We start from the raw sequence: 24,042 nt of genomic DNA, 5'->3' as shown, positions 1-24,042 counted from the left end.
ACCCAAATCTACCAGGCTGCCTGTATCAGTGCCCATGCACTTTTCCTCTCTTCTTTTATTGTGAATAAATTCTTTGAGTTCTGATCTAAGGCGAACCCTTTGTTACGTGTTCTGAGTCCCATCTCATTGTCAACTCAAGGACTTTCTTGCCAGTATCCTCTATTTTCTGCACCATCATGTTTCTCAGCTAATAGACACAATATAATAACTCCCATTTAAAAAAATAAATTTTCTCTGTTACACATTTCTGTCAAGTAACCACCCCATTTCACTACTTCTTTTAAAGAAAACAAAGTTTTGAATTGTATGAATACATTATGTCTTCAAAAGTTAATTAAAAAGTCAACAAGTGACTCTGGCCATGAGGGAATAAGAGGGTCTGGATTACTCTCCTGTGATAAACAACTAGAAAACTGGAAAAAAATGTAGGAAATAATTATTTTCAGACATTGGACAAAGACAGACAGAACTGTGATTCCTAAGAGAAGGAAACAAAATGAGTACTACTAGTACTTAGGCTTTCTGAACTGTAGAAAATTCCCAGAACATGGCACAGAGCTGAGGAACTCAAGCTGAGCCCAACAATCTTGCAGAGATAAGAGTTCAGAGAGTGTAAGGGGCTCAAGTTCATGGGGCAGAGTACTTTGAAAGCAGGAGCATACAGAAAAACTTACAGTGGGGCCACTTTAACTCTTTGGCTGAATATCAATCTGGCCACAATGTTGGGTAAGAAAAACTTCTAGTAAGAGAACAGTTATCAGGGAGCTATAAGCTAAACAATTCACAGAATTCGTAGGGGTCTGGGAATCGTTCAAGTTCCCACAAACGAGATTGGAGAGACCTTAATGGGTATCAGTGACATTTCGTAGGAACTCCAGAAGAGCTATACTTTAAAGGTGGGGCCAAATTAGCCTTAGAGTCAAGGCTACACTATACTATTCCCCAAAATGCTTAAAGGATGCCCTAAAAGATTCAAATTAGTGCTCAAGTAACTTAACTGACTTTCAGAACAAAATCCAACACTCTTCAAGGCAAAATAAAACAATGTAATATTCAAAAATGAAATAATCACAGTGTCTGGCAGTCAGTAAACACATGCTAGATATATGAAAAGATAGGAAAATGTGACCCATAACCCAGAGAAAAAGAAAAAATAGTCAATAGAAACAGACCCGGAAATGACAGAGATGATAGAATTGGTAGACAAAGACAGCTATCATTAATATGCTCTACATGTTCAAGAATGTAAAGGAAAATATGAATATAATGAGACAGGAAATTGAAGATGTAAAAAAGAACCCAGTGACATTTTTAAAGATGCAAAATGCAGTTTTTGTAAACAAAAATGCTAAATATTAATTTGGGCATTTAGAATAATGTTATTCAATAAAATAGTATTTATTGTGTGCAGCCCATAGTGCTAGGCTCTGTAAGGGATGCACTTTTCATTCTCCTTCCCTTCTTTCCTTTCTATCAGGATGGACTCATGGATTCTTATTTTAGTTTGTGGGCTACAAAAGTTACATCATTTATTTTATTACTGAAATCGTATTTCTTTCTAGCAGTATAAGATGTACCAGGTTGATCTTATACTTTTCCTGATACAACACTGGAATCAGCCATTTCTCCAAGGAGCCATGGTTCCTTTTGTTGAAGAATGGTATTTACAAACCAGTGTCTGGAGGATAGTTGTTCGTTGTTATTGTTTCTAGCCCTCTCTGTGTGCAGAGCTAGTTAGTGCACACAATATATACACAATGTGTGTACATAATATACACAAATCTATATATCTATATCTCTCTGTATGTACATGTATTAAAGGGTGTGTGTTCATACTAATATGTCCCATTCTAGGCCAAAACTGCACAGTCCATTCTAAACTTCTTTTCTTTCTGTTTTGTAACTTTCTTCTCCAGCAGTGAGAAAGAAACCTGGCTTCCCTTTCCCACAGTGTGTTACTTATTTGCTCAGTGCTAGAATACACACAAAGCAGTTTTAGCATTGCTATCCCATACTGCTGTGAAAAACGAAAACAAGCATACTAACTGAAGTACAATATTGTTTACACTCATTTTGCCTTTACTAAGGCTAATGGGTACATGGTCAAATATTATGTTCCAAAGTTAAATAGGATAGGTCTTCCCTCTCCCTTCAGGTGGTTGTATTATTAACTTGATAGACATTAAGTTCTGTTTGTTTCAGTTTGCATTCTTCTTTTTTTCCCACTTTCTCTTCTCTTTGTTGATTTTCCATTTATTTGGTGATATCTTACATCTGAAGAGTACTTTGCATTTTACAAAATGCTTCTTAAACTTTCCTCCTTGATAAGATTTATCTAGGTCGGCACTACTTACTTGGCATTCAGTAGGTCTGGGTGGAACTAGATTGCTTGCATTTATTCAGAACATAGATTGCTTAGCTCTGGACCTTCTGAATTCCTCATGGGGTCTAGGAATCTATTTTTTCACAAGTTCTCCAGGTGATTTTTATGATGAGTCTAGTCTGGGACAATAACTCAGTCTCAAATTATTTTGGATTGGCAAGGGAAAATTTTGAGGTAATGTTTTTATAGATTACCAATCTGAAATTTAATATAAGCGACTTGATTAAATGATTTACAAAACTAATACTAAATTTTCTAATTCCACTTCATTGGTTTGTTCACTATTTTGCTGTCAGTTTACATTACAATCAGGAAATCAGGTGGCACCAATTTGGTGTTATTCCTGTAATAATTTAGCATAGAATTTGCTTGGAGAAGCTTTAATATATTCATATTTTCTGGGAAGAAAAATTGGACCAAAAGTCAGAGGACAGAATGTGCTTTCTTTCTAAACCATGTATGGCTACCAAAAATGAAATTCCAATACTAAAGAATTATATCTCTACCTTTTGTGTAAAAATATTACCAAAAAGGCAAAAATGGTAGACAAAATTTTAAGTTCATTTGACAACTGTTTTCATACTATTTTCACTTTCAAGTAAAGTTTATTTACATGTAGAGGTATTAAATAAATAGTGGCACTGAGTTTGTATATGCATATGTATACTGGTAAGGCATAAAATATTTTGTTGCATATAAAATTTTCAAGAATTCCAGAAATTCTTAATGTTTGCTTGTTTTAAGCCAAGTATATCTCCTGTTACTTTTAAAATTTGATGATCCTTTTATTCTCATACTTTAAAATTATCAAATTTGTTAGAGTATCTTTTGATATTAGTAAAAACAGAGTTCTTAACTTCTTATACTGACTTTGGCATGTAACAAGGTTGGTGGATTCCAGGTTTCACACAAACTTGGGAAACTCCTCTCACAAATACAGGAAATAGCTATTGTTTTTCCTTAAAGAAAAGAATCATTTGAAGAAATTATATAATTCTCTAATATTTCCATTTATAAAAATATTGACATGATTCAGGTTATAATTATTTTTTAGTCATGGTTACTATGGTCTTTACTGATCTCTAAATAAAATGGTGATGATAACAGCGAAATTTATCTTGTGACAATAAGGCATGTTGGGTGTAATGAAATGAATATTGAACATGATGCACAAGACTTCAGTTGAGTTCCAGGTCTACATTCTCTCCAAATCTCAGTTTTCTTACCTGTAAAGTAGATGATGTTAGTTCCCTCAAAGGGTGCTTTGAAAAACTGGATTAGATAATATTACTAAAGGTGTTTCATGTAAATTGTAATAATGAAATTTGATGATATATTTAATGTGCTTTCTCTATTTTTGTGTCCTTTGCCCATCAAATACCCACCAGTAGGGAGTACAAAATACTTTTGGCTTATACCTGGGGAGGGAAAATTTTCTTTTTTCTTAAAGGGCCAAATAGTAAACATTTTGGGGTTTGTGGACCATCCTGTCTTGGTCACAGCTATTCAACTCTGTGCTTGTAGAAAAACAATTATAGTTAGTATGTAAATTGAATTAATGTTACTACATTTATGGGCACTGAAATTTGAATTTCATGTAATTTTCATGTATCATGAAACAGTCTTTTTTTTTAATTGAAAATATAAGTAACCATTCTTAGCTCACAGGCTGTACAAAAACAGGCAGATGGCTGGATTTGGCCTGTGGGCCAGAGTTTGCTGATCCCAAGCTTAGAACATTTTGAAATTAGTTTTAGATTGATGCTGGTAGTGTCATGATGGGGTTAGCTGTTGGCATGGTTACAGAAAGCTTTTTAAAAAACCAACAAACAATGAATTACTATAATGCATATTTTATAATGTAGATACTATATAGTCATTATTAAGGATATATACTCTATATGATGTTTTGCATGTATATTACAATTATTAACAAAATGAAAAAGAGATTGAATAAATAGAAAATACATCAGTGAAGGGATGAGGAAACCATAGAGTTAATCTGATTTTAAATTCGCCCTTCTTTACAAATATTCAGTGTATTTAGAAAAGGATGGCTTTGGCAAGACCATCTAAAGTAAGATGATGTGATTCTAACTTTTCTTTTTGTCTTAAAATATGACTAAAATTTTCTATCATTTAAAATGTTAGCAGAGAATATATTTGTTGTTTTGTGCTCAACTTAGGCAAATATTCTTGCTTTAAAATCCTGAAGTTTTTCAGCCAAAGCATAATACCTTGCAAGAATGTTTCTGACATAAAACACCACAATTTATTCAATTTGTTCACAGACTTTTTGTAAAAGCTTTTATTTTAATATTTGAAAAACACCTAAAAGGTCTGGCTTGATATTTTTAAAAATTACATTTTGTTTGCTTTGCTTAAAGATTTAGATAAAATCCAAAGTGCTAAATCAGGCTACCTCTAATTCAAAACAATATTTTATGGGTGGATAGCATTTTACAGTTTTCAAAAATACTTTTATGTGATTATTGTCTTTGGTATTCACACCCTTGTAAACATAGATGGTTCGGGGATTGTCTTGGTTTTATTGATTCAGGAACCTGAGGCTCACAAATATAAACTTACTTGTCCATGATCCTATGGCTAATAAGCAAACAGAAGTACTTGATTTTAGATCTCAATGTTAATTTAGTGTGCTTTTGACACTAATATCCCCTATACAGTTCCCAGTAGATTCCTTGGCACATTAAAGCCATGCAAATGTTGTTTCAGGGTTGATTTTTTTTAGTAGTAAAGTAATAATAAATTCTATTACTTAAAAATATATCATAATTCAAAACATTTAGTATTAGTGGGGTATGCAGAGAAAGACTAGGGTCTATTTTTCATGTTTTTTATATCTGGATGCTCATGTATATGCTAGTTTATTATAGCTTCTAAAGCAACACTTTTCCATACTGATTTTTAAATTATTATATTTATAATTACAGTGTTTTCCCTCTACAAGGACTGCAACATTTCTGAAGGCAGTGATCATGCAGTATCTCCCTATCCTCAGGTTCTTTGAAAAACAGTGTGGTTTCGATATGAGGTAGCAGATATTAATGGATAGAATGGGGCAGCACAGGTGAGATGGGTAGACAGAGGCACTGTTACTCCTCACTCTTCTCCCCACTGCTCTTATTCTATAGTCACTTCATTTACACCAAGACTTAGACTCCCTAAAGGATGACGCAGATTTATAAAAAATCTAGTAAGTAAGAAATAACAACTGTCCGTTCTTGATTGCATGCTATTATTTTTTATGCCCTGTATTTGGTAACCCTACCCAGCTAATTATAATTTTTTTTTAAGATTAACCTACTTATTTGAAGGTTTAAAATGATAGGCAAAGTATTGCTTACAAAAATTTCCTAGATTTTCTTTCTTTTTGTAAATAGTTTTATTGAGGTATAGTTGATATATAATAAGCTGTACATATTTAAATTATAAATTTGACAAATATTGATGTGAGAAATCACTCATAAAACCATCAGTATAATAAAGAAAATGAATGTATCATCAATTAGAAAATTTCTTCCTGCTCCTTTGTAATCCCACCCTCATGCTCCTACCCATGGTACTTCCTCCTCCCACCCCACCTCTGTCCCCAGGGAATGGCTGATCTGATTTCTAGCACATAGCCTACTATTACTCTAGCATTTTTTAGAACTTTATATAAATGCAATCATACAGTACTTTGTTGTGCTTTCATATACATGATTATCTTGAGATTCATTAATGTTGTTTATATCAGTATTTCATTCGTTTTGATTGCTGAATAGCATTCCACTAAATGATTATATTGCAATTTGTTCATCCATTCACCTGTTGATAGGCATTTAAATTGTTTATAGTTTTTGACTGTTACAAATGAAGTTGTCACAAGTGTTAGAATTGAAATATGTTTTCATGTCTCTTGGATAAATGCCTGGGCATGGAATGGGTACATCATATGGTAGGTGTGTGTTTAACAACTTAAGAAAGTGCCAAACTGTTTTCCAAAATTGTATCATTTTACATTCCCACCAGCAGTGTAAGAGTTCCAGTTCCTCCACATCTTCACCAATACTTGGTGTAGTCAGTCTTTTTTTTAAAATTTAACCATTCTAGTATGTGGATAGTGATATCTCATTGTGATTTTAGTTTGTGTTTCTTGAGTGACTAATGATGTTGAGCATCCTTTCATATGCTTATTTGCCATAACTATGATTTATATGGTGAAGTGACTGTGTAACATTTTGCCTATCTTTTTAACTGGGTTGTTTGTATTATTATTATTTAGTTTTGAGTATTGTAGATACCTTATGGATACAAATCTTTTATCAGATAGATAATTGGCAAATATGTTCTCTGTGTATGGTTTGTCTTTTTGTTATCTTTCATAGTGCTTCTCAAAAAACAACTTTTCAATTTTGATAAAGTCTAATTTGTCAGTTTGTTCTTTTATGGATCATGCTTTTTGTGTCGTATGTAAGAAATTTTTAATTAACACAAGGTCACAAAATTTTTTACTTATGTTTTCTTCTAGAAGTTTCATAGCTTTAGGTTTTACATTTAGATTTATGATCCATTTGGAATTAATTTTTGTATCTGATGTGAGGTATGGATTAAAGTTCTTTTCTTTTATTGCATATAGATATTCCATCGTTCCAGCACAATTTATCAGAAAGATTATCCTTTTTCCACAGAATTGCTTTTGTGCCTTTGTAGAAAATCAGTTGTCCATGTTAAGTGTTAGTCTATTCTAGACTCTATTCTGGTCCATTCATTTACTTTTTTTTGTTTTTACATGAATACTTCATTGGCCTGATTATTGTAGCTTTATAATACATTTTGAAGTTAGGTATTGTTATTCTTCAAAATATGTTCTTCAGTTTCAAAGTTGTTTTGGCTATTCTAGATTCTTTGCATTTCCATATGAATTTTTAGATTCATCTTGTCAATTTGTGTAAAATAGCCTGTTGAGATTGTGAGTAGCATTGCATTAAATCTGTAGATAAATTTGAGGAGAGCTGGCATATTAACCATATTGAGTCTTCTGACCCATAAGCACAGTACATCTCTCATTTTAGTTAGGTCTTACTAATTTCCGTCAACAGCATTTCATAGTTTTCAATGTGCAGATCCTAAACATCTTTTGTCAAATACATTCCAAAGTATTTCTATTTTTGATGTTATTGTAAATGATATTTTAAAATAATTTCTGTTTCATCAGTTATCCAATATAAATTCAGTATCATAAAATTATTCATATTTCCTTATTATCCTTTTAATATCTGTAGACTGTGCAGCAATATCGTGCTTTCAGTTTTTATATTGTTAATTTGTGACTTCTGTGGTTTTTCCTGGTCAGTCTATGATACGGTTTGGCCATGTTCCCACCTAAATCTCATCTTGTAGTTCCCATAATCCCCATGTGTCATGGGAGGAACCCAGTGGGAGGTAATCATGGGGGTGGTTACCTCCATGCTGTTCTTCACTATTATGGCAGTTACCTCCATGATAATGAGTGAGTTCTCATGAGAGCTGATGGTTTTATAAGGGGCTTTTCCCCACCTTCACTCTGTACTTCTTGCTGCCACCATGTTTGCATGTCCTTCCACCATGATTCTAAGTTTCCTGAGGCCTCCTCAGCCCTGAGGAACTGTGAATCAATTAAACCTCTTCCCTTTATAAATTACCCAGTCTTGGGTATTTCTTTCTAGCAGCATAAGAATGGACTAATACAGTCTGGTTAAAGCTTCTTTCATGTTTTAAAATCTTTTAACCAGCTTTTGGCTTTCTTGCTCTTTGTGTATTATTTTTCTGTATTCTATTTCATTATATTCTGATTTGATATTTATGATTTCTCATCTATTTTAAAGTTTGGTTGAATTTGCTCTTTTTTTCTCCTAGTTTGTTAAGACGGAAGCTGAGGTCATTGATTTGAGACTTCTTTTTTTCTCATATAGGCAGTTAGTGCCTATATTTAGTATTAAACACATTTCCCTGGAATTATTGCTGTAAGCAATATCCTACCTTAAAGAATATGTTGTATTTTAATTTTCATGTACTTAAAAATCCTTCTAATTTTTTTTGATATGTTTTTTGACCCAGGAATTATTTAGTTGTGTTCAGTTTCCAACTATTTAGGGCCTTTCCAAATATCTTTCTGTTATTGATTTCTGTTATTAATCCTATTTTTGTGTGACTGGAATCGTTTAAAATTTATTGAGACTTGTTTTATGGCCCAGAATATGGTCTTCCTTGGTAAATGCTTTTGCAAAGAATGTGCATTCTGCTATTGTTGCATGGAGTGTTCTCGAAATGTCTATTAGGTCCAGTCAGTTGATGCGTTGTTCACGTTTTTATCCTTACTAATTTCTGTCTATTTGTTATATCAATGGAGAAGAATGTTACATCAATGATGAAATGAAATTAATCAATAATTGTGGATTAGTCTATTTCTCCTTAAGGTTCTCTCAATCTTTTGCTTCATGTATTTTGAAACTCTGTTACTGGGTGCATAAATGTTTTGGATTGTTATGTTCTCTTGGTAAATTGATCCCTTTTTCATTATGAAATGATCATCTTTATCCCATGGAATATTCACTGCTTTGAAATCTACTTTCTCTGACGTTAATATAACCATTACAACTTTCTTTTGACTAATCTTATAATGGTATATCTTTTCCCATTCATTTCCTTTTATTTGTGTTTATAGTTAAAATTGATTTCTTGTAGGTTGTTTATAATTGGGTCTTTTTAATCCAGCATGATAATCTTTGCCTTCTAAATGGGATGTTAAGGCTGTTTGCATTTAGTGTGAAAAATTATATGTTTAGGTTTAAATCTTTTTATTTCTTTTCTTATCCTATTTTCTTATTTGTTTCCCTTTCCTCTTTTTATGCCTTCTTTTTGATTTTTTTAAATGATTCTACTTAATATCCTTTGTTGCTTATTAATTATATTTTCTTGTTTTATTATTTTAGTGGTTGCTTTAGCATTTATAATATTTGTCTTCAATTTATTATAGTCCAAGAGATAGTATACCTCTAAGTGATATCATACCACTTTGTGTAAGAACATTACAAATTTCTCCCCTCCCAAGCTTGGTACTAATGCCATACATTTTACTTTTACCTACGTTGTAAACTCCACACCACGGATCTATTATTTTTGCTTTAAACAATCAATAAATATTTATCATTTTAGTTAAATTTCATTTCTTTGTGTGAAACCACATTTCTATCTGCTATCATTTTTTTTTTTTGCCTGATGGATTGCCTTTAGCATTTTTTTATAGTGCAAGTCTGGTGGTGATGAATTCTTTTTGCTTTGGTATGTCTGAAAAAAAAAGCCTTTATTTCATCATTATTTTGAAAGCTGTTTTCGCTGGGTGTAGGATTTTAGAATTGCAGTTTTTCTTTTATTTGAGTACTTCACTTTTACGTCATTATCTTTTTGCTTATGTTATTCCTGATGATTAACCTGCTGTAATCTTTATCTTTGTTTTTCTAATGTAGGGTTTTTTTTTTTTCAGATACCCTTTAAGCTGGGTGTCCCAAATAGTTTACTTCAATTAGTATTTAGTATCCTGCTTTAAAAGCCTATCCAGTATTTTCATATCTGTTTTAATATTTAGCTCTTATTTTTCAATATAGGCCTGAAGTGTTAGAAGATTCGCCTCTGGTTCCCCAAAAAGGCAGTTTTCAGATGGTTCACTGCAATTGCAGTGTTCATGAATGTTGTGAATGTCTTGTGCCTGTGCCAACAGCCAAACTCAACGACACTCTCCTTATGTGTTTGAAAATCACATCTGGTGGAGTAATTTTCCAGTCACCTCTAATGTCAGTTCAGCCCATAAATATGGGTAAGTTATGCACTAAAATGATGATAATAGGTCTAAACATCAGTCATATATAAAGGTTAAAAATTGCTTACAAAAATATTTGCTAGCTTATCTCACTTTGCTTAACACTGTAATGATGGTAGATGTAGTACTGGGGGTATTAAGAGTGGCTTCTAGAATGATTTAACAATGGTATGTATATCTCTGCCATTGTCACTTAAATTCTGTTTTGAAAACTGTTTTCTTTCAATCTTGGATCTATGTAATGGATGTGTATTGATTGGATATCACTTTTTCACATCTCAGATAACTATTTTTGAAAATAATTAGAAGCATGTTTCTTGCCTGAATTTATTCCTTCAATAAATATTTCTTAGAGGCTCATGTTTGTCAGAGACTGCTCCAGGAGCTGGAAAAAGAGTGGGAAATTAGACATAGTTCCCACCTCAGAGAGCAGGGACAAACAATAGTAGGCAGAGACAATGATAAAAGAGTAAATGAGTAATTTACTGTACAAACATGATTACAAAAAACTTCAAATAATAGACAACACTCTGTTTTCTTTGTGCAAAGATCCCCCAAATCTCTTTTTATCAATTTAAATATACAATTACAAATGTGAATAATACAGGAAAATGTTAGCGCTATGTATTTAATTGATTAATTTCATTTAATTATGTATAATTTAGCAGTTTTTCTCCACTTATATTTCCTGAAACAATTATATGCAAATTCTTTATGTCTGATTTTGCATCATTGGTTTTGACATCACTAGAGCCGCTTTTCCAAGTATCTGATACAATTTTCCATACAACTCAAGCTTTACTTCTTTCTAAGTTACTCGAGATATAGCACTTTTTGAAACTGTGTATGACATCATATTTTAACATGAAGACTTTCAAATAATTTGTCCTGTAGGGATATAGTTGTGATCTCCACAACATAATTACAATGGCATACAAGCAATTCAATCATGAAGTTATACCACAGAGAAAAAAGTTACAAAATCTTTATTCAATATCATTTTCTTTTCTTTTCAAAACTAATTCTACCTGATGATTTTTTAGTAGCATTTAGAGTCAACATTGAGTGCATTGTTTTTCAAAATGAAGTAGGTAAGGGAAAGTGCTGTGGAATTTTTAAGAACTTGAAAGCTTTCTTAATTTTGTCTTTATGCAGAGATAATTTTGGGGAAAAGTATTTCCTTCTATTTGAATATATATGATAATATCCCCAAATTATATGTTCCATGAAAAAAATAAAACTGGTGTGATGGAGTGTCAGGGACTATTATTTCTACTATGTAGATCAAAGAAGATCTCCTTTAGGACATAGCATTTGAGCTGAATGAAGAAGAGATATCCATGCAAAAATCCAGAGCAAAAGGTGCTCCAAGCAGGAAGAACAATATTCACAAAATCCCTAAGATACAATGAACTTGGTAATTTGAGGAACAAAACAGAAGACCTTTGTGCTAGGAGTGGAAGAGATATGAGAGTATTAAGGGATGAGGTCAGAGTTACCTGGTCCAGAGCATATTGTAGGCCAGGGTGGAGAAGTAAAGAACTGTTTTGGTTTGGATCTGTTTGTGAGATGGTGCTGACTGGACTGTCTAGTGGATGGAGTTGTAGAGTGTGAAGGACAGAGGGGTATCAAGGATAACCTTTAAATTTAGACCTGAGCATCTAGGTGAACAGAGACACCAGATACTGAGATACGGAAACTCAGGGAAGATTAGGTGTGTGTACAGAAATCAAGAGCTCTATTTTGGACACATTGTATTTGAGATGTCTATTGGAAACCTAAGAGACGTTGAATAAGAGGTTGGACATATGAGTCTAAAGTTTAGGGGAGATATATATATTTGGGAGTTGTTAGCGTATCAAGGTTTATAGTATTGTATGAGATCACCTATTTAGAGTTCAGGAAGAGAAAGACTGAGGGGTTATCAGTAAGAATGAAGGAGTAAAAGAGTATGTTGTTGTAGAAGCCAAGTGAAAAAAATATTTCAAGAAGGAGGGAATAAGCATCTGTGGAGTGCTGCTGAAAGGCCGAGTAAGGTGAACAGGAAATTGACATTGGGTTTATTTTTGTATTTCTAATATTAATGCATATTAATATTGTCAACCTAAAATGTATGACAGATACCAACTCTATAAAGCAAAAAGTTGATTTGGGAGTAGTAGGGGATTGCAGTTCTAGAGATGCATGCTATGGAATGACTATGACACATCCACAGGTGATTGGAGTAAAGGGGAAGCTTGAAAAGACATATAGGAGACCTCCATGTAAGCTGTTTTGAACAAAGATTATTGGTTACAAGAGCTTGCTGCAGGGGTTGGCATTAGCTCATTGGTGGAGACAGCCGTTGTTAGGCAAGTGTCTCTGTGCAAGCGGCTTTTATGGAATACTGTGGTTTTGAGGAATTCTTTACGTTGTTCCAATGTAGGCATACATACATAAGGGGACTCCTTCATGGCCTCCCAACTCCATTGTGTTAGGGTTTCACACTAGTAACTCCAGTTTGATACTGATAACTTTTACAGTATGCAGATAGGAAATGTACAGTAGCTTGTAATATTGTAATTTTACTTTTCTTTGGTATATATTGTTTTCTCTTTGGTCATGGAAACACAGTAAATTTCACCTGCTGTTTCCAGACTTTTGTGTTTAGCTGTCTCTGCTTTAAAGTAACTGAAATTTATAATATGTCACATAAAGTAAAACCTCATTGATTTTGACTAAAAGAGGAAAATTGTGACCAAATTCTTGAAAATATAGAATGTGAAAATTATCTTATGCTCTTTATTTATTGAAAATAAAATTCAAATCAGTAAGTGTTTCAATTTAATGATAATTTCTATGTACATGAATAATTCCTGTTAATTGTAAAAACCTTGCTAATATAGAGATGAACAAACAAGAAAATGCATCGATTTTCTATCACTTTGGCAATCTTTGTATTTTAACTATATCAGGAATCCAAGTATAAATGTGTGTTAAACTTTCAAAATTTAAACATTAAACATTTTTAATATTCTGAGAAACTTCATCCCTACTTCTGATGACAAGCCAGGGACTGCTGATGCTGCATTTATTGCATGGGAATATTTATGCTGTCAGTTATTTGAGTAGGTTTGTCTAGATTATAGTGATCTAAAATTAATAGACAAGCTGAATTTTGGGTAGTTTTATGTATTTCCAAATAGTGTTCTGCAAAATGCTTTTTTCCTTTTTAACCACTAAAATAATTGAAGTGGGTGAGGTTCAGGGGAGACTTCAGATAAGTTTGAGGATGCTGGGTTTAACGAAGTTAAGTGGGATTCTTATAAGGGGAAATCACATTTAGCAAAATAATCTCATTTATTGATTCATAGTCTTTACCACTTAAGGGGAGAGAAATGAATATACATGGATTGCTATGATAAGGTACAAGGACGAGACCCAGTATTCAAGCTTGTTTCGGTTCTATAATTAGTCCTTGGATAAAGTCACCTTTTAAGTACTTGAAAGGCAAGATATGATGAAAATTTATTTGATTTGATTTTATTCAGCTATAATTGTCATGAAAATTCTTGACTTAAAAGTATTCTCTTTTTTTTCTTAAGTGAAGCCTGATCCACCATTAGGTTTGCATATGGAAATCACAGATGATGGTAATTTAAAGATTTCTTGGTCCAGCCCACCATTGGTACCATTTCCACTTCAATATCAAGTGAAATATTCAGAGAATTCTACAACAGTTATCAGAGAAGTAAGTATATTTTAGTAAGTAAAATGAAAAGTTGAGAAGTAAATAAAGACCCTCTTAAGTCCCATAGCAATTACCCTCTGCATACTAAATATATACATTTCTTCTAAAGCAGAGTGAATTATAATTCAACATTTCGTATTATATATCATATACAGATAGATATACGTATGTATATATATGGCTATAGGAAATCTAGTTACAGAAACTTGAATTCATAATTACAATTATTTTCCACCAACAGACCACTGATTTCATCTTTTTTTTAATTGCTCAATCTATTTGAATGTTTTTCTGAATGTGGCAACAGAAAGATTTTTGCTTGGCTAATCATTAGTCGAGCTTCTGAATCTTCTGCTAGCCCGATCTGTGCACATTCCTGTAAAATCCAGTTTTAGCAAAGAACTCTGCTAGGTCATTTTAGCAGGAACACCCCCACCCTGGATATCTGATGAATATTTGATCAGATTTCTCATCCTCCAACATTCCCCAAATGATGTTTGATCACCATGGCCTGTCTTCAGCAAGAATTCTGTTAGGTCAGTTTAGCCAGAATCCCTCTTACCATGATGTTTTTGCTTAGTAATTTTCTATCTACTCCCTCCTTCTTGGCTATAAATTCCCTGTTGTCCATGCTGCGTTTGGACTTAGCCCACATACCCCGACCCACCACAAGACCCCATTGCAGTGCTCCATATACCTATTGTGATGATTCCAAATAAAGTCTTCCTTACTTCCTTTCTCTTTTTCTTTAACAGTTCGTTCCGTAAGTATTTATTGAACACCTGCTACATGCCTGGAACTGTTCTGCTTGCATCAGGATACACTGAGATAGCAGGACAGGATAAGAGGAATCTGGGGGTGCTGGTAGGGAATGGAAGGTTGCAATAATAAATGGAGGTTGGGGAGGGTGACATTTGAGCAAGGATGTGAAGGAGATGGTGATGTAGATATCTGGGTAGTTGGGTTCTAAACAGGGAGAACAGCAGTGCAAAGGATGGTGTGGCTGAGGGCAGTGAAGGTGACAGCAGTAGTGGTTGAATTCAGAGGCCAGCAGGGGAAGAGAACGTGGAGCTCAATGAATGGCCTCTTGGGCCATGTGAATACTTTGGCACTTTACTTTGTGAAACTAAGTTTCATATAATTTAGAAGTAAAAATCAGTCTTTTTAGAACTGGCAAAAAAATTTAAAACATTTTATTTTCACAAAGAGAATGATGGGAATCCTCAGTGTCACACATGGAGAAAACAGAGTTAAGGCTTCTGTGGGTTTCAGCTTTCTCATCTGTAAACTGGAGATAATTTGTAAACTTGAGGATTTTAAATAGGAGTTATTAATATCTGATGTTGTTTTATGCATTCCTGATGCTTTTCATAATTTTTAGTCTGTGACATGCTCCCCTTACCCCAAGAGCAGTCATTAGAGCCAGAGAATTTATTAACTTTGGAGTACATTTTTGGGAAGCTGAATTTTGATCTCCTAGGCTCAAGTGATCCTCCTGCCTCTTTTTTTTTTTTTTTTTTTTAAGATATGAGGTATCACTATGTTGCTCAGGCTGGTCTTGAACTCCTGGGCTCAAGTGGTCTACCCACTTCAGTCTCCCAAAGTGTTGGGATTACAGGCATGAGCCACCATGCCTGACCAGGCTCAGGTTCTTAAGACTTTTCATGCCCTTCTGTACAGGGACACTTGTAGTTCTTTGTCTACCCCTGCACAGCATTTTCTACCAGGTGTGTGTTATAGGTGTCAGTAGTGGCTTAAAGCTTCCCACAGATTTTAGCTGCATTTCTTAAAATTCTAAAGGTCATATATTCATCATGATTCAATTAACAGTATTTGCTAATTATCATTATGATTTTTTCTTGGACCCATGGGCTATTTAAAATTTTATTGACTAATGTGCAAACTTTTTTTTGGTTATTGATGTTTTTTTTAATTCCACCGTGGCCAGATAACTACTGTGTAAGATATTAATTCTTTGAAATTTGATGAGATTAGCTTATCCTCACTTTTAGTAAAGGTTCCACATCAACTTGATGTTCTGATGTTTTAATATAATATTTAACAGGCTGACAAGATTGTCTCAGCTACATCCCTGCTGGTAGACAGTATACTTCCTGGGTCTTCGTATGAGGTTCAGGTGAGGGGCAAGAGACTGGATGGCCCAGGAATCTGGAGTGACTGGAGTACTCCTCATGTCTTTACCACACAAGGTAGGTTATGTAATAGCCACTTCTACTGGGAGGGAAATATATTTCCTGAACTTGCCTTTGTATAGTATAAGCATCTTACATTTTGAGGCCTTAAAATGAAAGGAGGAACACAGTATCAACTTCCTTGTTTAAACTTTGAACAGGCCAATTTGTGAATTAAAATTCTGTCAGAGCCTCTAGGCTTGTGTGTTTCTATTGCAGTATATTGTAGGATCACTTTTCTTATTAAAAAGAAAAAATTAATATAACAGCTCCAAATTAACAAACTCAGAAAGCCATTTGTATTGATAATTCCTTAATTTACATTTTAAAACCAAGCATATTTATTTGACATAAAATTCAAATATTAACGTTTTACTTTATATTATATAATAAATGAATTATTTTTACTCCAGATGCTTGTTTTTGAGAGTTTTCAGTGCCAGTGTTCATATTTTATAGGTTATTTTTAGCATCGGAACATCTACAGTTTATTCACAGCTTCTTCATGCAGCTGATGCGCAAAGTTTTGCATAGAGGCTCCAGAGGCTTGGAATAATCCTAGACCTGTTACATGCAAAGTTGTGACTATAGAAAGACAGTAGTCCTTTGGCTGGTTGTCCAATCTGTCAAAAGGGCAAAATTTTTCTTGTTCAGACTTACTGAGATTGATTATGGCCTGTACAGAGATAACAGGTACCATGCAAATATCAATCCATTTAACAAGTTTACTTGTTGATTGCTTACTATTTTAAAAGCATTGATTCGTCAAAAGGCAAGTAGCGATAGTAGTTTAAGACATTGACTTTGGAGTCCAACAGAAGTTTATAGGAGTTCTGGCCCCACCACTTATTTGGAAAGTTTCTTAACCTTTCTATGCCTTAATTTCCTTATCTGTAAAATAGGGATGTTTTACATGGATATGAAATATCCATATAAAATTAAATAATGAAATGAAATAATTAACATTGGTCATGTGAAGAAAACCATTATTGTTTTCTTATTCTGCAAATTAAAAATTGCATAGTATGTCATATGCAGATAAAATGTGTATCTATATTATTAAAATTTTGCAAATTAAATATTCAATATCTCATATCAATTTCAATAAATTTATCCAGTGTAAATTTCACAAATTGTCAGGTTTTTATTAACTTAGTTTTCTTATTTTAAGCTAATATTTTAGCATCTAATCATGTAAAAATACTATGACTTTAATCTTATTTCTCAGTTAAGCCTTACTATATGTATTTGATTTCAAAGTGAAATGCTTTGAATTTTCTTGTCATCTTTAAAATGAAAAACTTCAGCTTAATCCATGAAAACTCAATTATATTTTTTATTTTTAAATAAGAATTATTCTGAGACTTTTGAGGCAGTTGAGTAAGGAGGTTGTGGCGCATACTGAAGGTAGGTTAAGATAGGTTAATGTACTAGGTACTTGTCCACAGTAAGTAATGTACAAGTGAAGCTTGAGTGCCACCTCGGCTAGGATTATACTCAGTCACGCTCATAAATCTAATGGTCTGGCTTCTGTGCAGTAATTTTATGCTACTAAGTTTTTTCCTGTTTCTATTTGATTTGGACATACAAAACACAAATGTTTTGTATGAATTGTAAATATATAGACATTGACGTTTACCACGCTATTACAGAATAAAGAAAACTTAATAAAAACCAATTAAAGTATTTTTGTTTCTGTTTTTAAGGGTAATCCCAAGATATGTGTGAAAACAAATTTTCATAGTCTATCAACAGAAAATGGTTTACCTTAACTTTACAACTGAAATGTACTGACGTTTTTGCAGTGCACTGTGGTGGAAATAATTTCTTCCTATGTAAACCATCATTTACTTGTATCTTGCATGTCTTTGAAAATGATAGGCAAATGAAATTTACAACAACAGAGGACTTTAAAAATAGTATAGAATCATGTGTAGGCATTAAAAAAATCATGTTTTAGGAAAATATCGCTTCCCTTTACCCTCATCCATAGGATATTGGCATTAAATAACTCAAAATGATAGTACAAACCAGTATTTCCCATTTTCTCTGCTTTGTATATTGCTGCATTATCATTCATACGACATTCCTATTTTTTAATTTATATCTCGTATCTTTACCTACTTACTTGAAATTTTTATGTATCCAAACAAGACAATAGCGGCAATCATTTTTACTTCAGGATTTGGCTTCATAGTGATTTGTTTTAAGAACTTGTCCTAGGTTTCACTGATTCCCAAAGCAGGGTCTGTTGGAAAATATGTCATTGTTGAATTAAACTATATTTTGTTTTAGTCACTTTCCTGCCTATCAGTTAGCAAGTGACAATTACTGGCTAAAACATATTTTATGATGAATAAGCCTCTGTGTTTAGAAGATAGTAAAGACATTCATGGAAGCTCAACTCACTTTAGAATGAGAGCACTCGGGACACTAGATAACTGTACACAAACAGGCAATTTCAGCATTATCCAGTTTTTAAATTACACTCATTTTATTTTTGGCAGTGTAACTCTGGAATGTGTTGTGAATATTTTTCGATGTGGTACAAATTACTTACAGAATGTTTTGTCTTCATCTGATATCCTTTCTTCCCTCATTACAGATGTAATATACTTTCCACCTAAAATTCTGACAAGTGTTGGGTCTAATGTTGCTTTTCACTGCATCTATAAGAATGAAAACAAGATTGTTCCCTCAAAAGAGATTGTTTGGTGGATGAATTTAGCTGAGAAAATTCCTCAAAGCCAGTATGATGTTGTGAGTGATCATGTTAGCAAAGTTACTTTTTTCAATCTGAATGAAACCAAACCTCGAGGAAAGTTTACCTATGATGCAGTGTACTGCTGCAATGAACATGAATGCCATCATCGCTATGCTGAATTATATGTGATTGGTAAGAAAACAGAGGTTTTGTTCATTTTGTTCCACAACTTAAATTTTCATTATGGACCCTCCTTATATTAGAGTCCTGTTAAAGATGTAAGAAAAAATTTTTTTCATTGAATTTTTTGGAGTTTTTGCTTTATATTAATATTTTAATATGTTTCAAATAGATGTCAATATCAATATCTCATGTGAAACTGATGGGTACTTAACTAAAATGACTTGCAGATGGTCAACCAGTACAATCCAGTCACTTGCGGAAAGCACTTTGCAATTGAGGTATCATAGGTACGTATTATTTTTGCTGTTTTGTTTTTCTGTGTGCACAGTGAGATAAAAATTTTCTTTAGAAATATTACAACAGTAGTCTTACAGATTATTTGCTTCCTGAAAGAGGAAAGTATAATATAATGAATCAGGAAATTTTTGAGGGATTATATAAATTGGTGATTCTTGAAAAATATTCACACATGAGGTTAAAAAATTGTAATTTGTTTTTACTTCAAATTATCTTTTCTGAAAATCAATCAATTCCAAAAAATTTGTATTTTAACTCTTGAATGAAATGCAAGAAAATGTTTATATATATTTTAATTTGACTTAGTTGACTTGAGAATGTGAAAGATTATAAAAGTTTCATATCGTTTGGCTAAACATTAATGTTTTGGAAAAAAGAGGTAGAAACAGATTATAAGAGACAATATGAATGGTTTTTAGAACTGAGTGAGATTATTTAGGAAATAAATACTTATGGTTAATAAAGGGTAATGTGTTCTAATGAGAAGTAATTTGTGCTTGTTTATTTTTACTCTTCTATGTTTTAAAAAGAATTCAAGGCATCGTCTTATAGTGGTCCCTTTCTTTCTAAAATCATTTTATCTAAAATGATACGACCCTTGATTATATAATAGATTTTTATTTTTAAAAATATCCCATAGTAGTATTCAAGTAAATATATACTACTGTTAAACACTGTGTCCCAATTTGTATTTTTATTGGTAGCGGAGACTTTCAATTTGTATAACATGCTCATTTATTCTTAAAATATAAATTTTCAACTAGAAAAATAAATCCCTTCTCTCAAATACTGTGATCTGAAGTCTATTCCTTTCTCTCAAATACTGTGATCTGAAGTCTATTCCTAATGCTGCCAGTCTCTTCTTATGTAGCGTTAGGAAAAAAATGTGGCAATTCGTACATTTCTCAAATAGCTGCCTTCATCCTACCTAATATGAGTATTTTAAAATCAGTAGAATTGTTCATGATATGAAATTTTACTTTTATAATCTGTCTTTACATTCTTTTCATGGCATTTTCACATTAGAAAAGGTGTTTGTGGAAAACTATTATGTTAAGCCCCATGCCTTGTTTCTCTTATTAACATTTACAGAATAACTATGAAACTACATTTACTTGGGTGGGTTTCTTAACTTCCCTAAGCCTCAATTTCCTTGTCTGTAAAACAGAGAGAATAATAGGACTTACAGTGTTTCTGCGAGAGTTAATGACATATTTCATCTAATTATAATCACATGGTATAATTTCTCCTTGTAAATATTCAATATATGGTTTTTGCTGTCATGATAATGATGCCAACTTTTCGATTTCAAGTGTACTAGTACTGTGCTTCTACTTTGTTGTTATTTTCTACCCCCAGATGACCCCTCACTCCTCATTGTCATTTTTGCCCACGCACCATTTATTCACACACACACACACACACACACACACACACATTCATGATTGTAATTTTGAGAAGACAAGAAAAAGAAGTGGTATAGAAAATAGAAAATGACAGAAGAATATAGATTTTTTAGCTTCTTCTAACTTCCTCACTCCCATCTCTTTGGAATGAGTAATTGCTACTTCATCCATTTAAATATAGTATTCAGAGCAAACATGGCCCAAGAGGTTATTTCAAAGAAGAGGAAAAAGACTTTATGTCAAGTTTGTCCAACCCATGGCCTGGGGCCCCCATGTGGACTAGGATAGCTTTGAATGCAGCCCAACACAAATTCATAAACTGTCTGAAAACATTAGGAGATTTTTTTTGCAACTGGTTTTTTTTTTTTTTTTTGGTTCATCAGCTATCGTTAGTATATTTTATGTATGGCCCAAGACAGTTCTTCTTCCAGTGTGGCCTAGGGAAGCCAAAAGATTGGACACCCCTGCTTTATGGGTTCTGAGGTGGAGTGTTGGCCAGGACTCACTTATAAAATTTTTTTTAAATTTTCTTTTCTGAGAAAATGAGGAATATACATGGTTATATAATTCACATACATATCTGAAATTGGTATTATATTAACATATTAATTTGAACTAGAAAATTATATTCACCACTCGCTTGTGGTGAAATTTAATTCTTTCTTCAAAGTGTGAGGAATTTGCCTTCCTTGCCATCTCGGGAATGCTCCATGACTACTTTCATCTATATTTTAAATATTCTATCACTAATATATAATCTTTGTTTAATTTTCAAATTATTGTAGGTTCTCTCTCTAACTGGATCATTTTCTTCTTTTTAGAGTATTTATTTCATTTGCATCCCTGCTTAGTGTCTAATGAAATATTTAATAAGAGTTACTGTCAGTTTCTGTGGAAAGATATAGAATTGGGAAAAATTAAAAAATGCCTTTCTAATAAGAATGTCTTTTTTTAGATGGAGTGAAATTGTCTGTATTTTATTTGTTTTAATTTAATTTTATTTAATTTCATTTTGTTTTTGAGACAGTCTCCCTCTGTCGCCCAGGCTGCAGTGTAGTGGTACCATCCCCGTTCACTGCAACCTCTGCCTCCCCAGTTCAAGCGATTCTCCTGCCTCAGCCTCCCTAGTAGCCAGGACTACAGATGTGCATTTGTAGAGACAGGGTTTCCCCATGTTGCCCAGGCTGGTCTGGAACTCCTGGGCTCAAGTGATCAGCCCGCCTCAGCCTCCCAAAGTGCTGGGATTACAGGCATGAGCTACCGCACCGGGCCTCCTACCTGTCTTTTAAACTTGGGGTCCCCAGTCCCTGGGCCATGGACCGATACCTGTCTGTGGCCTCTTAGGAACCCGGCCACAAAGCGGGAGGTGAGAGAGCAGCATTACCACCTGCGCTCCACCTCCTGTCAGATCAGCAGCAACATTAGATTCTTAGAGGAGCAGAACCCTATTGTGAACTGGGCATGCGCTCCTCATGAGAATCTAATGCCTGGTGATCTGAAGTGGAACAGTTTCATCCCGAAATCGTGAACCATCTCCCATCCCCCATTAGTGGAAAAATTGTCTTCCATGAAACCGGTCCCTGGTGCCAAAAAGGTTGGGGACTGCTGTTTTAAACAACAAATCAGAATTCTCAGATATCTTCTTGTTGCTTTTATTAATGTATACTAATTGACTATTTTTGTATCTTTTAAAGGAGCAGCCTTTACTGTTCTGATATTCCATCTATTCATCCCATATCTGAGCCCAAAGATTGCTATTTGCAGAGTGATGGTTTTTATGAATGCATTTTCCAGCCAATCTTCCTATTATCTGGCTACACAATGTGGATTAGGATCAATCACTCTCTAGGTTCACTTGACTCTCCACCAACATGTGTCCTTCCTGATTCTGTGGGTATGTCAAGCTGCGTTGTGTCTTCATTTGTGTTAGCAGATTTGTATGCAGATTGATGCAGATTTAATGTTATATTTTGCCATTTTCTGATCACATTAGATTTTGAAAAAAAAATTGTTCCTGTTTACAGTGGTATTGAGAAAATCAGCCTTAGGAAGTTTTACAGTTTTGAATTCATTTCAAATTATTTATGGCAGACTTATTTTAGCAATAGGAATATTTTCTGCACACTATTAGATGAAATACATGGGTCATTATGAATGAATTTTAGTAATGTTTTTCTAAATAAGGCATTATTTTATGTTTTTGTTCCAATGTAGTTATGAAAACATGTAATATTTGTAATCCAAATGTTTAATTTGAATATTCTGAGGTTCTCAATAATCTGAGTACTCATAACTCAAGCCTTTAATTTGTGAGGCTATGTAGGGCACAGAAGCATTTAAAATAGCTAAATTGAAGTGGAGGAAATAGACAACAATGACATACATTATATTTTAAACATTCTTTTCAAGAAACTTTTGATTTCAAAGATATTAAGAGAGCCCTTGGAAAATGTGATATATTCTTTCCGGTTCATTGTGAAATCTCTGAGAAATGATTGTGCAACAGGAATGCAAAAATATCTTTTGGTGCTGTTACATATGTATAACTAAGGAAGCTTTTGTAGACCTTTTCTAAATGTTTGTTTTCAAGATAAGATGTCTAAAAACAAAACAAAAATGGGATTTTCAGTGAATTTTCCCCTCAAATAAAATATTCCTCAGTAGGAAACATGTTAGAATAATGTTCCATAAAAATATTAATATATACTATTTTGTTGGGGGATTATGTCAAAAATCAATATTTGAGTCATTATTTTTCAATTAATTAATACACATTTGAATTAAAACCTATAACCAAAAAATACATGATAAGATTGTCTTAATTATAAGATTTCTTTTTCAATGTAAAGTCCCAATGAATTATCTCCCCACTGTTTAATTCCATTTTAAGTGATTTTTACTGCAGTGATACTTAATATCCCAGGATAGCAAGGAACCCTCCTACACTCCCCCAAACATGCACAGATAATAACACACTCACTTATAAGATATGACAAATGAAGCCTGGATTCAGTAACATATGTTACTTGAATAACCTATGGTGTTATCCTTTTCAAAACTAAAATAATGAGTTTAGGTTGGGCTTATATTGCCTACTTAGTACTAGAAAGTAACTCAACGTTGGGATCCAAATGCCATCTCCACTTATTACTAGCCTTTAAATCCGGACTAGCCACACAGGCACTATGTGTCTGTTTTGTCATCCATAAAATGTAGACAGCTCCTCACACCTTCCCAGCATGGGTATTGAGGGAATCACGTAAACTATTGAACTTCAAGCATATCC

General features: G+C 33.3%; 1 protein-coding gene across 8 annotated transcripts in view; it reads left to right on the top strand.

Annotated features, from left to right (window-relative positions):
* The window catches only part of LEPR (leptin receptor), a 214,987-nt gene that overhangs the window by 155,168 nt on the left and 35,777 nt on the right, over positions 1-24,042 (top strand). For all 8 annotated transcript variants that reach the window (XM_055117717.2, XM_055117709.2, XM_063600666.1 and 5 more), the window contains 6 exons: positions 10,033-10,241; positions 13,829-13,974; positions 16,040-16,184; positions 18,772-19,062; positions 19,223-19,340; positions 22,451-22,650. In XM_055117717.2, coding sequence (XP_054973692.1) covers positions 10,033-10,241; positions 13,829-13,974; positions 16,040-16,184; positions 18,772-19,062; positions 19,223-19,340; positions 22,451-22,650 — 1,109 coding nt within the window. The remainder of the gene's footprint in view (positions 1-10,032; positions 10,242-13,828; positions 13,975-16,039; positions 16,185-18,771; positions 19,063-19,222; positions 19,341-22,450; positions 22,651-24,042) is intronic.

Source organism: Pan paniscus, chromosome 1 (assembly GCF_029289425.2).
Source record: "Pan paniscus chromosome 1, NHGRI_mPanPan1-v2.0_pri, whole genome shotgun sequence".
Classification (NCBI taxonomy): Eukaryota; Metazoa; Chordata; class Mammalia; order Primates; family Hominidae; genus Pan; species Pan paniscus.
The sequence above is the reverse complement of the archived record's forward strand: the minus strand, read 5'-3'. Positions and strand labels throughout refer to the sequence as shown.